The sequence below is a fragment of the Cyprinodon tularosa genome, unplaced genomic scaffold (genome assembly GCF_016077235.1).
Source record: "Cyprinodon tularosa strain WSP-4 unplaced genomic scaffold, ASM1607723v1 ctg29, whole genome shotgun sequence".
NCBI lineage: Eukaryota > Metazoa > Chordata > Actinopteri > Cyprinodontiformes > Cyprinodontidae > Cyprinodon > Cyprinodon tularosa.
This window is the reverse complement of record NW_024038996.1, coordinates 241,068-258,862: the sequence shown is the minus strand read 5'-3', so window position 1 is coordinate 258,862 and position 17,795 is coordinate 241,068. Positions and strand designations below refer to the sequence as shown.

The 17,795-nt window shown below is 36.5% G+C and overlaps 1 protein-coding gene across 3 annotated transcripts in view; it reads right to left on the bottom strand.

Annotated features, from left to right (window-relative positions):
* The window catches only part of LOC119787163 (guanine nucleotide exchange factor VAV3-like), a 66,545-nt gene extending 52,914 nt beyond the window's left edge, over positions 1 to 13,631 (bottom strand). For all 3 annotated transcript variants that reach the window (XM_038290809.1, XM_038290810.1, XM_038290811.1), the window contains exons 1-2: positions 13,246 to 13,631; positions 7,723 to 7,839 (exon numbers count right to left, since the gene is read on the bottom strand). In XM_038290809.1, coding sequence (XP_038146737.1) covers positions 7,723 to 7,839; positions 13,246 to 13,449 — 321 coding nt within the window. In that variant the 5' untranslated portion in view covers positions 13,450 to 13,631. The remainder of the gene's footprint in view (positions 1 to 7,722; positions 7,840 to 13,245) is intronic.
* Between the last annotated feature and the right edge of the window lie 4,164 nt (positions 13,632 to 17,795).

Below are 17,795 nucleotides of genomic sequence, written 5' to 3'. Positions count from 1 at the left end.
CTTATCTACAGTAAAGCTACTTTAATTTATACAATTAAACCCTCAATGCTAAAATACCAGCAGGTTTATTTCTTCACTGAAAAACATGTTTGAAAATAATAAAAGACCATTTCAGATTTTTTTTTTCTTACAATGGTAGGTAATTTATATTTTGTCTAAAACTATCTCTCCTTGTACTGGTTGACCACTTTAGTTATGGGGCTGTTACACAAAAAAAGAAAACAAAAAACAAGATTATGAAAATTTTAAATGGGATTATATGAGTCATTTAAATGCGTTTCAGGACAATTTGTTGTCGTACAGAATAACAGAAATGTAGGTCTTCCAAATTCTCCATATTATTGATATTGTATGAATGAAATTGGACAAGAGAGAAAAATACAATAGAAAATTTTCCCCTGTCAAATAATATGATTAATCTAACACACTAGGGGTCTCTCTTTCTGAATACCCTTTACAGAAGAAAAAAAAAATGTTTAATGTTCAAAATGGGTGATTTAACATTAAAAGGCAGACCAAGAGGTATTTCAGAATCAGAATACCTATTATTGGCCAGGTTTGGTGCAGAAACAAGTCACTTTAATTTAATATAAAGATTACTTAAATTTGCACACAAAAAAAAAAATATTTGAAGAATTAAAATGAAAATAAGCTTCAATGTGTGTTTTCTTTGTTTGTGTGTGCCATAGTAAAAGAAGAAAAAACAAATATTTTGCCTCTTCAATTCTCTTCAGTAGCCATTAGCCTTCAGGCGGCTGCATGTATTCACAGAAGCGTGTAGAAACTCAGAGGAATGTAGGTTAGAGAGCTCTCATTAGATATTCAGCGCACAAATGTCCAGTCAATGGGGCATCCTTGGCACAACTCAAACCCAAGTGGATTAAACTGCCTGAGATTTACAATGTTCTCTTGTGAATCTTCAAAATAAGGAAGAGATTGACCACTTCTTTTTCAGCTGTACAGCCATTTCTGGGGCAAATCCAGCTCAATCTCCCAGTCCAACTTGCGGAAACCTATTTTCTTATGTTACAGAGAAATCCTTCTCCACCACAGCCATGTCCGCTTGATGGATAACCCTTGAACATGACTGAGATTACGCGGCCCAGCTTGGATGTACTGTACATATTTGCAGGCAGCAGCTCCCTTTTGGGATTATCAGCAAGCCAGATTAACTAGAAGCTTCTTTAGGTCACAGCACACTGAGCTGAAGGAAAGAAACAGGAATACATGCTAAAATTAAATTACTGAGGCGTGGCTATAAAACTACATTTTAACTTCTTTAAATTACATTAAAGTTTGTTTTTTTTTTTAAGGGAAACTGAAACACTGCCAGGAGTGTAAGAATGTAGTTCAACTGTAGTTGTCTCTTAATATGTCTTATAACTATGGCTATTACAGGTAATGAAAACCCCAAATTAATTACTTTAGAAAAGTACAGTGTTGGAGATGACAAAGCTGCACACTCATTTTATTTATTGATGTAATTCTTTTTTTTTTTTTTTTTTTTTTTTTGAGGAAAACTGTTCAATTGCAAACAACTCTTTGGATACAATATTTGGTTCAATGCTCTGCATGTAGATAATATTTAGATTGACACTAACTGTCCTGACTATCAATGTCTGATGTTTACTACATCAGACATTGTGGTCATAAAAGAAATAACATTTTTTAAAAGATCTGTGTGAACTCTAATCAGTACCAACATTTTCATCACAGTTTTTAATATATAAATAAGTATTTTCAGATATTATACTGGCTTACATTAAAACACGAAGATATAAGTATTATGGCTCTATAGAAGCATAAATAATTATGAGGAGGACTGCTGCAATAGAAGCTGACCGCTTAGTTTTATTTCCAAGTATATTATTCGGAAAGTTTAGTGAAAGGAAGAAATAGAGCAAAAAGAAAAACAATTAACAGGGGTAAGAGATGCCTTAGGAAAATTTTGAAACAAAATACATCTATGAGCTTGGAGGAAACTCACCAACCACGGATTATTCAGCTTCAACCAACTGCTAACAAAGTCTATACGTCTATATACTAAAGTGGGCTCAGGAGAATGGGCAATAGCTTATTGCTTACTGATTCAAAGCCCTCTTTTCAGATAAAATGAAATGTTGAATTCTTTTGAAATGATGTTCACCAAACCAAGCCTCCCTTATGCAATCTTTTTTTTTTTTTTTCTAAGAAACTAGGTTTTGGGGGAATAAAAAGTTGCCATCAAATCAAAAACAAGTTAATGCTTAAAAAGTAACACTGTGTGCAATGACTCTATATAATATTAGTTTCAGGATTTTATGCAATGACTGAAACTTAGCCACATGGGGAAATACATTTTATGGCAGATTTACGGCTGCAAAAAAATGAAAATTTCTAAATATTTAAACCAGTTTGCACTGGCGGAAACGTGTTTAGAGCTCTCCAGATCTACTGACTACAAGTTACTCATCAAGTGAACTCACGCTGTCAACAATGCAGCCCTCGGCCTGTGTGGTTTCCTCAGGGATTATTATTAGATTAGGCTCCTGCAGAGGGAGTCCACCGATTAGCGAGGCAGAGACACTAAAAACTCACTGACCTGGTCATGCAGAATATGTGCTTACACTCAGAAAACAGTAACCACAATAAGGCAACACCAAAAAAAGAGAAAAAATATTTTAAAAGTAAACCTTAAAAAATAACATATACATATATATATATATATATATATATATATATATATATATATATATATATATATATATATATATATATACACACACAATGAGCAGCCAATTACTGCACAACTGTCAAAACTTCTACAATCACATATGACTAGTAAAAACTTAAGACCACAAAAGGGTAATTAAAACCATGGTTAAATCCTATATCATCGGATTAAATGATTAAAGCTGTTATGTAAGAGCTTACAAATCTGTTTTGTTTGTTTTTTGACTCCCTTTAACACGAAAATATGGTTAAAATGCACATTTATTTATGTGATGAGCAAAAATAAGATAAAAATTTGCAGGTATGAAAGAACTTTTAATTAATAAATTTGGGCTTACTGGTTAAAAACAGCTCTAGTCTTCAATGTAAAATTTGTTTCAATATATCTGTATTTCACTATTACTACATTATGAGTAGATTGCCGCACATACCTCTGTTGTTCACATAATACAGTCTTCAGACTGTATCTACAAATAAAACGATCAAGAGAGAAAAAAAAGCACCTATAAATAAAACAGAAAATATATTAGGAAAATGAATCTTGTGTTTTAACCTATTTGCTGTTGCCAAAGACAATGTTTTCACAAAAGGTCCCACTTTAATCTTAGCCTGTCATATATATATATATATATATATATATATTTGTAAAGATATGTATAAAGCATGATTAGTTTTGCTCATCTGCTTTGCCATTTTATAGATTTAGGTGGTTTAATATATGTATTCTAAAAAAGCATTTTCTAAATCCCCTGTTTAAGTTAAAATATTAAAGAGGATTTGTAAATTGTATTTATTAATCCATTATTAAATGCTTCAGCTTTAAAGAAAATATTCTAAAATACTATTTCTAAATTGAGATTTAAAAACCACAATTTATAAAACTGATTATAGGTACCTTCCCTTATTAAACATTTATAAATGTAATTCCTTTTCCCTTTTCGCTTCTTTCCCACCTTGCATTTTCTAATCCTTTTAAATTGTACCTTATTTTACACACTCTATTAAGCATTTTCTGGTCCCTGTGCATTCTCTTAATGTTTTCCCTTTTCCATTTAGCTTTTGCATGACCCTTTGCCTCTCCACCTGCTCCACTTGCTCACCGTTAAAGCTAAATGGAAAGGGGAGACCATTAAGACAATGAAGAGGTATCAGAAGGGTGTCTTAATATCTGCCACGGCAGATCATTGGTATGTAGGATGAAATTATACTCTTGTGAAAAACTGCAATTTGAAAACAGAACTTGAATCTTTACTCGTATTCAGTAAGCAGTCTAATCTGGTATGAAAGTTTGATATGTTTAAACTCTCCAAGTTTTCTATGGGGTGAGAGTTGGGGACAGAGGGAAAAAAAATTATGCAAAATGTATCTTAATCCAAAGGAAAATAACATATGGAGTCTAGGTGAAAGTTCAACTGAAGAAACCCATTGTCACCTACATCCATCCACCTGTGACACAGCCAATTAGCTTTGAACCACATCTCCATGAAAGCCAATCGGCATCCAAAGTTCATCTTAAAAGGCCTCCGATCTTGTCTGGTCCTGTGTGCAGGCGGCGGATGCGCTTGTGTGACTTCATTCAGATGACACAGTTTCAACCCACCTCCAGCCCCTCCTCCACCATCGTAGCTAAAGCTACATTAGAGTGTCATTCCTCCCATACTTGTTACTGCGTTCTAGGGCTGCAACTAACGATTATTTTAAAAATCGATGAATTGGCCGATTAATTTTTCGATTAATCGATGAATCGGACAAAAAATACTTTTTATATTAACCTCTTTATTCCAAAATAAACATTTTAGATGGAACAAACAAGCACACAAGTACAGGTTGCTCATTAACTGTACTGGTGCAATATGAAAAATAAATGTTTGTGTTAAAACTACGCAAACTTACATGAGAAATGTAGCTGTACATCCACAAAATATAGGGTACTTTGTTTCATAAAGCACAAAAAAAGACAGGCATTTTTTTTTTTAAAAGCCCCCAAAGGGCTCAAACAATAGGTCCCCGCATTTCAATAAATGAGTTTTTTTTAGACTAGAAGAGTTCTGCCTTTTAACACAGGAAAGTATAGCAGTTAAAGTTGCTACTTGAGAAAATACTTAACCAAAGAGATAAAAATAGCCCTGTGATTCAAATTATAAATTGTATTTGGAATACAAATGAGAGAACTAGGGGTGCTGAAAAACACATCGTCCAAAGACAGATATTTACATGGGAATGTGGCAAATATAATTAATTGACATATTACTGATCTTGCTGGATTTTATTCTGCTTTAATTCCATAAATTGCAGGATCTTCTTTACTTTATCTTTGCCAGAAGATTTAAACTTTAAAAGCCTTGCCCTCATAATTTGCAAGTTAATTTATTTATAACGAAAATATAAACGCTGCTTAAAGGAAAATTCCAGTTTTTAACACTTTTAGCCCATATTCTGTAGTGTCCAGGATGAAATCGAATGATCGACACCAAAATTTTGACAATTGGTCCTGTCTCTGATATTTGGCTCATGCAGAATCCCCCCCTGGCTGCTTCAGAATGGCTTCCATAGTGCATGTCCGATAATGTCCTTAAAACAACCTTAAACGTTCTTTTTTTAAAATATGCTACTCACCGGGTCGTCAGCGCTGTTCAATGACGTTCCAAAAAAAGTTTCGTAAAGAAAAAACGTTCCTGTAGTGTTTTATTTAGCATTTTTTAAATCCCATTGAGTTCTGTTGGAATAGTCAATATCCCTCCGCCACCGGAAACGGAAATGGGGCCTGTTTACACTTAGTTGTAGTCTTTTCGCAAGGCCCAAGTGTTTATGCTTCACTCTGTGTACTCCGACGTCGAGGTGCTAACGTCTCTGTTAAACACTTTAAAAAACTCTGAAAATGGAATACGAAAGGTGGATTCTTGAGGAGGACATATTGGACTTTGAGTTTGACGGTAGAGGATACCGTCGCCAACTAGTGGTCTGGAGTGTGCAACGCTTCAGATTCGAACGGGAAGCGGAAGTTTATAAGCGGTTGTGATGTATCGGAAAAAATTGTTCTGGGATTTACAAAATGCTAAATAAAACAAGACAGGAACGGTTTTTCTTCACGAAACTTTTTTTGGAACGTCATTGAACAGCGCTGACGACCCGGTGAGTAGCATATTTTAAAAAAAGAACGTTTAAGGTTGTTTTAAGGACATTATCGGACATGCACTATGGAAGCCATTCTGAAGCAGCCAGGGGGGGATTCTGCATGAGCCAAATAGCAGACAGGACCAATCGTCAAAATTTTGGTGTCGATCATTCGATTTCATCCTGGACACTACAGAAAATGGGCTAAAAGTGTTAAAAACCGGAATTTTCCTTTAAGCTAATTCAAATGAAATTAAAAGTAAAATAAGTAGCCAACCTTATCCCTGTCTGTAACCTACTAACAAGGTAAGGAAAGCATCAGATGAGCTACCTGGGAAACTAACGTTACGTTTCCCCACTTTAAAACTAAACAAACATGGTTACTCATCCTGCTGATCAGCTCTCTTCACTGCCATCGAAGGCTCTATCGTGTTTTCTTTTCAGGTGCTGCATCATAACAGTGCTTCCGTGCCATGTTAATTTGTTTTTACAAAAGTTGCATGTTACAACTTTTTTCGCTTTACATAGCGCAGGCTATTTTAATTATTGTGATCAATTTGCGCCGTCAATCCCGGCGCATGCGCGCTTCATTTGCAGTCTGGACGCTGAGGGTAAACATCCGGCGGCTCTGACAGGGACTCCTGTGGGAGTCGACGGCGGCGGATGACGCATTAATCGCGCGACACAACTAATCGATGATGAAATTCATTGCCAACGCTTTTTAAAAGTCGATTTTTATTGATTTTATCGATTCGTTGTTGCAGCCCTACTGCGTTCCCTGTGTCATCTCAACCGGTCCAGCAGAAGACCGCCATATTTAGCCTGGTTCTGCCAGAGGTTTTCTTCCCAACAGGGAGTTTTTCCTCTCCACTATCGCTTCATGCTTTGCTCATCATGGACAGGTTCTTTCAACATTTGTTATCCACTGGATCTCCCCATAAAGCTCAGCATACCATCTCACTAACCATCAGTCTACAGACTGACCAACTTCATCTATCTCCACTCCACCACCAGTTTCAGGCCTGGGGGGAACAGCCCTATTGTTTGCTCCTGTTCATGCATATCTATCAAATTTAAGTGCTATATTTCCTGCTGAGGTCTGACTGCCAAAGACAAAGTAATTGTACCAATAAATTTCTCCTAATTGTTTTTGTTAACCCAACCGCCCCCCCCCCCCCCCCCCCCCCCCCCCACAAAAAAAAAAAAAAGTTAGGGATTTCAGAATTTTAAACTTTTAAACGCTTGATCTATGATGATCACCCAAAGAAGTATCCCATTTTATTAATTGTATGTCTAACATATGAACTTTAAAATGTTATAGTTTAGTCAATGTCGCATTCCCTTCAATAAATCCCACACTCTTTTAATCCATGGCTTGGACAGGTGAAGCCTGGCAAAATATAGTTAACAATGCAGAAACTTTTGTGTCTTTTTTTTTGTCTTCAGGAACATGTGCATCTCAAAAACAGCAGATCACAACTGGTTGGTAGCAGCACATCAAACATTTTAAACACTGAAAAGGTATTTATTTATTTATTAAATGGAGATACTCGATATAGCAGCAGCGTTAATATCGTGTCACATCACAGTGATCGTGGTGCAGCTCAGAACTGTGGTTGCAACTGAAGGTGAGAAGCAATGTCACCACTGCGGTTGGTTTTTCACCGTGTCCGAAGGCTCATAACAGTACATCGATAATTTAAATATATTTATTTATCTTTTAATCACAAATTTACTTTAGAAACAGATTTACTGTTAAATCTTTGTGTATTTTTTTCTCTTGTAAAAGACTGGAAAATCTCTAAATCACTGAGAGGTTGAACCTCTAATGCATGGGACAGAGACCGGCTGAGTGATAGAGCAGCAGACAGATAGAATGATAAGTGGTTTTCTTACCTTTCCAAAATCTCTGACATCAAAAAGATCGAAGGCTTCAAACAAATCACTTTTCTTCATCCCAAACGTATCGCAGCAAGAGGACAGGAAAGTCCGTATGTTCTTCAAGCACAAGAACTACAAGAAGAAGAAAATGACATCCATCAATATTAATTATGAAAATACACATTACACCTGTACTCTTGCATTTAATTGTAAATTCTTTTAATGTCTTAAACATGTTTCTTAACCCGTGCTAGGATCGAATTCTTATTAGATGCTTATTTAAAACTGTAAATCTGAAATTCTGAGTAAATTGAAGTTTCTCATAATTAGAATCAACAGCATTTCCAGTGAACTCTTTCACCCGAGTTTCAGTTGCTTTGTGAGTGTCCTTGCTTTTAAAGATCACTTTCCATTTCCATCAATGTTCAGTACTTTTTAAAACTATCACAGAGTTATATAGAAAATCAGCAGAATCATTTACATATACATGCCATCAGGCTGAATCAGATTGGATATCGTTTAAAACAAACCGTATATACAGCAAAAATTATAGTAATATTGTCATTTTAATAAGTTAAACTTGTTTAGTAATTGCGACTTCTACTTTCTGAGGCTGAGGTGGAGAAACTTTTACACTGTAACTCCACAATGAAGGTGTTGGGTTTTCATAACATGAATCAGACTAGAAAATTAAATGAAATCTTCTGCTTCTTGCTTTTCATGACTCAATGTGAAAACCACATTCTGTCAATAATTTTCTCATGTTTATCGCTACACATTAAACTTTGTGCTCATTTCAGGCAATTAAGAATAAAAAAATCCTTACATATAAAATTAATTTCTGTTATTTAATCCTAATTTCATTAAGTTGCCTATAAAGGCAGTTGGATGCACTCTATTTAATTTCAAATATTTAGAGTAAAGAAGGCTTTTTTTCAAAGTTTGTTTGAATTTAGACAGTTTTGTGTTTATTTTTCCTTTTTTTTTTAATATTATTTTATACCTTATGTCATTCTGTTATACAAAATACATAAAAGTCTGTCTGGATAAAGTGTTTTCAGCTTTCAAGTGAAAAAAAATCTTTCTTTTTCTAATTAGGTTCAAATAATCTTACATACAAAATGAAGTTAGACCTGCCCTGGTAAAATAAAATGAACTGTCATAGAGATCGTCAAAGCATCAAGAACTCCAAAGTGAAAGTGAAAACTAAAGGTTTATCATCATGAAATGAAACCTCAAGCTCAAGCCATTTCTGGTGTCACTTCCTACGAGGATCTAAAGTGTCACGGAGAAGGCAGGTCATGGTTATGATTTATAATTTCAGGAATTTTGACATTTTGTTTGAATAATCTACACATTTTGTATTGTGCTAAAACATATATTTGTATTCATTCTGATAATATAAAAATTAACTCATTTTCTGATGCCTTTTTATTTTTTTCTAACAGTTATTACTCAATCTCTTCAAATGCAAAAGCAGAAGATTCTTGAGTACAGATAGACTGTTTTATCTCATCGGCTCATCGTGGAGACGCCTGTAATCACTCCACCACCCCCTGGGGGCCCTGGTATTCTGCAGAGGAAGTGTTTGAAACACAAAGTCTTTGCACAAGCAACAGCCACATACTTCTATGTTTAGGCACAGCTCTTGCGCAGTTTGTTGTCTAAATCCAGTAGAACAAAATAGAAACAGCTACAGATTATTTGGTGAATTATCTTTAAAAAGCTACTGTGGGTTGATATATTTAGCACTGTGGATGAAATATTGAGGGGGTAAATAAAATGTAAGAGTTGGTTTCAACTGTATTTAATGCTACTGATCGGTATGCAGTGCATGCCGTGATTTACAAAGGCAATGCATTTCCTATATATCTATATTCTGCATTTCTACAATTTACTCGGATTTCTTTGTACAAAAGACTGGTGAAATGTATTGATCGCCGAATAATTCACCAAAACCTCTCAGTAACACTTTAACTTCACAGTATATTTTAATTTCCTAATCGACTTGAACCGATTCATCGTCCTTAACACCGTCCACCCCTTTTCTGCTGAATTTAATTGTTGCCAAATAGGAGGGAGAACAATGAAAATGCCATTTGCGAATCTGGAGCTCAATGACACACATGCCTCTCTTAGCTATACACTCATATGACCTACAGCTGCAGGACACAGGACTTTTGTTTGGCTCTTTTTACTTTGGGTTCTCTTTAAAAGCCTGTGAACAAGATATAAAGGACCTAGATGAAGCAGACGGGTCATACACCACTCACAGCAATTCATAGTTATAAAGATTACAATTCGGTCATGAAAACAGTATCTCATATAACCCCACTAAGAAAGGAATTCACGGTTAATTATTTTCCCCTTTATTTGTTCTAATTGGATGTAAAACTTAACTGTTTTTGCCTCTTTTTATCAACTAATCATACGCAAGTTATTATTAGATGTACTTCCTTGTATTTCTTTTTTATGATACCTTATGATATGTTTGCTGCACCAGAGTGTCATACTCTTAGAAACCTTTACCACTTCTAAAGTTTCCTGTTCATGTGACTGTGAAGGAAATTCAAAGAGCGCCCTAAAAGCTATTAGCAAATATTAAGAATGCAATATGTTTGAATGAGTTGGGATCATATTAAACAACCTGGCTTTGTTTGAGTTTGTCAGAACATGCATCTATATTGCTTGTTGATTTTGAACATGTTGGGACGAAAACATGGCCAATACAGAGCAAAAAGTGAGAAGTGTTTGTGAAATTGGAAACTATCCAAAATGCAATGCAGCTCCCAATCACCAATTTCTATCAGAATCTGTTGTCATGTCTCCTGGTTATTTAATAAATATAAATTATAAAGTGTTATTTAAAGAGTTTGTCCCGAGTGATCTCTTTTCAGGGAAAAGAATCTTTAACACAGTGAAGGACAAATATCAACTGATTTACTCCCAAATGATAGTTTCAAAAATAGTCTCTCCCTTTCATTACATACAAAAAAAAAACAAAGAGCTGTGTTAAGGCCTATGCCAGCTCTATAGTACTGTTGCAAAACACACAGATAAAATCCTAGATTTTCCATGTTTTGTAATGATTACAGATCCTTCATAGTTTTTAGTTAGAATCACCTAAGCTTTTCAACTTTGACAAGATTCAGATTTATAGCATTTACTTCCACCTTCTTGCTAAAACATACAATATTGCTTTTTGTCTCTTTAAATTAAAAAGATTGTCTTTAAAGTTAAAACATCCTGCATATGGATCTTGTCAAATAATAATAATAATTGAACTTTATTGATCTCACACTAGATGAATTCCCTCTCTGCATTTAACCCATCCCCTTGGGGAGCAGTGGGCTGCCATTATGTGGCGCCCGGGGAGCATTGGGGGGTTAAGGGTCCTGCTCAGAGACCTAGAGTCTATGCTGGGGGGTTCGAACCGGGTACTTGCAAACTTCTCAGAGCACCCATGCACTGCTCTAACCACGAGGCCAAAATATCTAGTAATTTCTAGAAACAAATTTCTTTCTTTTCATGTTATACGTATATGTTATACACAATAAACTGTCCAGGTGCCATCCTAATATGCCTCTCAATTCTGTCCTCTTCATTCCTTAATATTAGGTCATGAAGTAACATATCAATTATCGCATCTGAATACACTGAAATTTTTTTTTTCCTCACCACTATGCTCTGAATTTTACTATTGGAGCCGATTGCGTCCTTTAAAAGTGTGACCAGGTAGTCCTTATAATATTTCTGCCAGCTTTTTAAACATCTAAAACAGTTTTGTTCTCAGTTGCATTTGCCTCTTTGCACAAGACTCCTCTTTTGAAGGTATTTCTGTGAAGCTATTTTAAAGTGTGCTGAAGTGGATTTAGATAAGCCTATGAAATACTGGGAAAATTTGGTCAAAATTACACTTTTTTAATATCATTGTGTTATTGGCACTTTGGAGGGTAAAACATCACATTATTATAAAAACATTTTATTTATAAAACTGTCAGGCTTTATAAATGTGAAGGAAGAATAAATAGAGGAATTTATCTCGTACTTCATTCTTGAAAACAAAACAGCAAATTCTTGACACAAGACCGTCATAACCAACAGCCAAATAAACTCCTAATTGCTTTCAAATGTTGTTAGATAAATGTTAATGTGCTTAAAACTTACTTCACACCCTGTATGTAAAGAAGTATTTTTTATTTGGCTTCAAACATTTTCTCAAGCAAACAAGTTGCCGCTGCACAAATGGCACGTGTTTCCTGACTGAGGGGTGGATCAAAGTCAGGATTTTATCAGACCTCTCCAGTGGCTGTAAGAAGAAGGCCAAGGAAAGTTTCATTGCATCTGACTTTTGCAAAATAAACTTCAATGATTGTTACAGATTTAGAAATTTAAACCACTATAAACAGCCCCAACAACAATTCTGATAATTAATGCATCTGTCTCAAGACAGTTCAGCAACACACAAAAGAAATCAGCTAATTTAGGAAAGCTACATTGAGGAAAAAAATGTAAATGAATGAGTATTTCTTGTTTAACCAAGCTTAATGTGGATGTTTTTTATGTTAACCTGCATAAAAAGTACTTTAATATTATTATAATTCTATTATGTATTTTCTATTTTTCTGCCCCTCTTTTTAATGTGTGTGACCTCCGGTCTCCACCTTCCGATGATAAAAGGATTCCTTATTTAGATCATAAACTACATATCTTCCTTCATACCTTGTCCCGGATAAAGGAAGTATTTCAGATCAGCTGATCTCAGTATGATATTTAGGCACTTAAAATCTGTCATACTTACAGACCTTTAAAAAGCCACTACTGACAACCCCTTACTAATCCCTCTTTAGCCAGCCCTATATACTGAAAGTTGACCATGATTTCTCATTTAACCTTATTTTCCATGAATCTACAGACCCCATAACTGCATTTACATTTCTCTTATAATTGTTTTGAATTTCTTTTTATAGTCAAATATTTTTGAGCAACTTAATTTGGGGTTTCATTTGGATGTTGAGTCACAACCTTCAAATTTAGCAGAGAAAAATGTTTGAAATATAGAATTCAAGCTTTATTTTTTATAATCTTTGCATAATTACTACTTTAAGTGGGTTGATCTGTCAGCTATAGACATGCTTTAGAGTTTCTATATTGCAGTTGACGATAAATCGATTAATAAATCAGTTGATGATGATTCCAATTAACAATTAATCAAAATGTTATATATATATATATATATATATATATATATATATATATATATATATATATATATATATATATATATATATATATATATAGTGGTTTTATAGTTGTTTTTCTTTATAATAGCCCTTTTTTGTCTGACCCCATCTGCAGAAATTACAAAATTTCTTGCTGCATATATGAAATGTATTAGGGAAGCTAATCCAAAGTGACTTAAGATGTTTGACATTAAAACTTTAAATTAATTAAACAGTTATTTTAAGTGTGATTGTTTCTTACACTTCCTTTGCGCGCGTTACAATCAGCAGCCTAGTAAAGATCAGCTTACAGTACCTGGGACATCTGCGGCCTCAGGTTGATCTCCTTCAGGTTGATGGTGTGAGGCTTCAGGTTGTTGAGCAGCTGGCACAGCAGGACCCCGTCCCGCAGGGTCTGCGCCAGGTCGAACACCTTAGCCGTGTCCGCGGTGACCCGGTGGTTCGCCGGCAGGACGTTGCAGCCGATCAGCCACATCGCACATTGCCTCCAGTACTCCATCTCTGCGGTCTGGAAACAGCTGATCAGCGTCCAAACAAAATTAAAAAGTTTGATTAGGATTTAAATCCGTGCGCGTCATGACAGTAGCGTTTCCTCGAGCTGTCCGCTCATGTCTGCGAGCTGCAACATCTGGAGAGAAGCAGTTTAGAGCGCGTGGAGCACACGGGGGCGGCTGGCTGATGGGAAACCCCCTCAGTCTGGCAGAACTTCCCCTTCCTTCTTCTCAGTCATTTGCTCTGTAGTCGTTTAGACATCTCTTGTATCAAGTCTTATATTAAAGTATAACTTCTGACGAGACTTAATGCAAACCCTTCTGCCAATAAGGGACGTTTAAGGTCCAGTCTTTGTGTTCTAAGATGTTTCATAAATATTTTATAAAGATCTTTCAATTTACAGTGAAATAAAACAACAACAATCATTAAATCTTATAAACTATATCTAATTTCACCAAATTATATGAGATTATTATTATTTTTATTATCTGTAAAGGTGGGGGGTGCTATGGATGGGTTTGGGGTGCCCCCCCTGGGATGGGTCTGGGGCTGCTGCTCTCCTCCATTTGGTGGTTTCCAGTCTCAGCCCCCTGATCCCAGCCCCTTCCCACACTGGGGGGTCTGGGGATCTCATCCTGGGTCTGTGGGTGTGTTTCCATTTGGAGGATTGGATCGTAGAGTTGGAAGGATGCAGGATGGTGAATGTATGAGGAGTGTAAGATGATCAGAATCAGAATAAGACATACTTTAATAATCTAATCCCAGAGGGAAATTACTTTATATATATATATATATATATATATATATATATATATATATATATATATATATATATATATATATATATATATATATATATATATATATATCCAAATATAGTGATAGTGACGTTCAAAAACATTGCAAGGAATGAATAAATGTCAATTACAGGGGGGGGGGGGGGGGGGGGGGGTCTGAATCACTTGAGGGAGGCGGTGTAGAGATTGATGACCACAGGCAGGAATGCAGGAATGATTTCCTGTGTGTTGCATCTGGGTAAAAAAAGTCTTCTGCTGAATGGAGCTCGTCTGCTGGACCTGTATGTTGTGGAGAGGATGTGAGTCATTGTCTAAGATGTTTAGTGTCTTCCCCTGTGTGCATCTCCATTGAGTGCGTGTATATGTCCGTATGGGTGGGAATGTGACTAGATGAATATAAATGTGTCTTTGTCTACTTCAGGTTGTCAAGTGTTTGTCTCCCCCACCTGCTGGAACATTACAGGCCCCAACATGGCCGCGGAAAGTGGGGGGTGCTGGGGGTGATGCAGCACCCCCTAGTGGCGAGAGGGATACTTTTTTATGTTTAATACTTTGAACAATTAATAAATTTCTTTTATTTTTCTATTATGTGTATTTGGATTTTAATTTAATTATTTTTAGGCCTAATCAACAGAAGTTCATGGAAGTTACGTTATCATGGCTACATCAAGCAAGCTAGTGGTTACTGAGGTATCTCACTCACTGGCAACAGTCTAGTAAATTTACATGAGTGTAATGACAGAAATGCATTCGGATTTTTTTGGAAAACCACCACCAGTGAAGAACACTAAAACTGCAACCATGACAACGGAGAGCAGCTGGAGAGAGGAGACTGTCTGCCAGCCTCCGATGGCAGTCTCACCAGCAGGCCCAGCCCAGCATCAGTATGATTGGGTTAGAAAAGCCCTTCCAGCCATCCTATTTCAAATCTCCTGCATGGCGCTGTGGCAATGAAACATTCTCCAGCTCTGTGGCACCAGCTTGGTTTGCTAAATGGAGGTGGCTACTTTATGTGTTTCGATTGTCTGAAAGCAGACATAAAAAAAAAGTCATACCTAGAGACAAATTTAAGAGAGACAATCCCTTCATGAATGCTGGCTTTCAAATTGGCTTTAAGGCACTGAATGTCTTTTTTTATTGTGAAGTTTAAGTAATAGCGCATATATACACCCGAGAACTGATTAATGTGATTAAGGATGTCTGTGTATTACAGACCCTGGTTGCGTGCACTGAAGTGTATATGACAATAAAGTAGTGAATCTCAATCTATTTATTTATTTTTATGTGTTGTATTTTAAATAGGCTTATAGGCTCATGGGTCTTTTGTCAAAAAAAGAAAAAAGAAAAACAAAAAAAAACCCTGATCAAAATTATTTCCAGCGGCCCTGGGCCCCAAGAATGAGCAGGGTCTGTATCCTCCTCCTTCTTATGTTTCTCGCTGATGATAGGTACCTGTGTCTACTGATCAAGGGGTAACTTTGTGATCAAAGTTGGTGGGGACACTCTAAGGCTGGTGGCTGTTGGAGTTACAGTTACAAGGCCTAAATTAGGTATAAAAATACCCAACCATATCTATATTGAAGGCTTTCATATTGTTTCAAACACAGGAGAGATAGTTAGATACCTTTTAACACATAATTTATAAAGGGCAATATTCATTCAATCTATCTATGTCTAATCTATCATATCTAATGTCTATGTATTTATGTATGTATATTAAGCTTATGATGCTGGTGGATGGATGGATGGATTGAGGGACGGGCGGTTTCCCTTTAAGCTGCATCAGTGAATATCAAAAAAGATTGATGATCTGATTTTATTCTGATGTTTGTGCTTAAATTTGTTTATGTATCCTACGTTTCAGTTTTAAGTCTGTCACACCTGTGAGTCTGACTCTGCATCTGCCTCTTGGCTGCCTGACACGGCTATTTTTGAGTCTGAATTAGGCTGGATTACAAAAGAAAAAAATATATGCTACTGTTTAAAAAAGGTATAGTGTTTTTTTTTTTCTTGTACACTTTCTGGTAAACTTGGAGATATATATTATTGCAGGTTGCGTACCCAGTAAATCTGTTTCACCTTTAAATCTGCAGCTGTGCCTACTTGTGTATCTGTTCTCTGCTTAAAAGGAGCTTTATGAATTTGTCTACTAATATAATGATGCCAAAAAAAACTGATTTTCAAGATATCTAAAAGCTCTGCTGTCTTATTATGTCATTTCAATACGAAAACGGGAGATAGGTGTTCATTCTCTAATCTGTAACTGTGAGTCATGGTCCTCTATGAAGCCAAGCTTTTTTTAAGTAGTAAATAAGAAGATAACCTTTAAACTCTATGATTTGTTGAACTTATTGCACCATAATACTAACTTGTACAAAATTACACTCTGTTGCCGTTTTTCTTTGCTGAAAAAGCTCTGTATGTCTAACAAACTGATTTTTCGGTTGCATCTCTATTTTTTTATTAACCAACCAGTCTCCTAATTTTTACTTAAACATCCATCAATGTAGCTGCTGGTTAAAATTCACTGAGTGCTACTGGTTTGTTGTCTGTCCTCCAACCACATAGCTACTATTTACGCAGTGAATAGCAACTGCAAATAGTATTATGTCTGAACATGACTGTTACAACGATAGGCGGGAGAGATAGAATAAAACAGAAACTGAAAACGCTCTGAAAACAGAGCAGCAGGCCAAAGCTGGTGGAGACATGTCCACACCAGTACCTTCAGAAAGCTATGCCTGTGGCGCTCATGGTTCTCTTAATGCGGGGTTGGAGCTGTTCCATTCATGGTGCCTGGCGGGCAGGGCCTAAACCTCCTGGCCCTGTGAAGTCCCCACTTGGGGGTGGTGCGTCCCCGGATCTTGGACCCAGGGGTCTCATCTGGATCCACCTTGGGTGTGAGCAGCCACAGGGAGAGCCACAGGGAGAGCCCATGGGCTCGCTGCCTTGGCCCCTTAGGATCTGTGCACTATGGCCTCTGGGGTTGAGTACCTCAGGGATTGGGCCGCTTTGGGGTTTGAACCCTTTGGGGGTCTTGCTCCTTATGCCCTCATCTGCCCTCCTCAGGTAGGTGCAGCCATCCCTATGTCTGCCCTCCTTGTATCCCAGTGATCACGGGTGCCTTTAGATATCTGCGGCTAGGTTTACCTATGTATTGATCCTGGGCCCTGTAGGGCGCAGCTGGGGTCACCCACACCTGCTATTAAGCAGAAGAAGCTTTGTAAAACCTATATACATGTGCACGCCCAAGCATACATACCATGTGAGTTTGGTTCCAGGTACTCACAGATACACACTAATAATAAGCTGCAGCTACCGGTATATACCATCCTGACTAATATTGTTTAATGACCATAGGTTTTGACTTCAACACACATGGATATCTAATGCATACCCGCTTTTGAAGCTTTTTATCTTCACTTTGGTTGTCAATTCTCTCCTTTTTGCTGCTATTTTCTCTGTTTTCTGTTCCTCGCGTCTCATACAGGTGTGGAAGCAGACTTCTAGGAGTTACTGTATATCTTCTGTGTTGTCTCTTTTTGCTGTTTTTCCC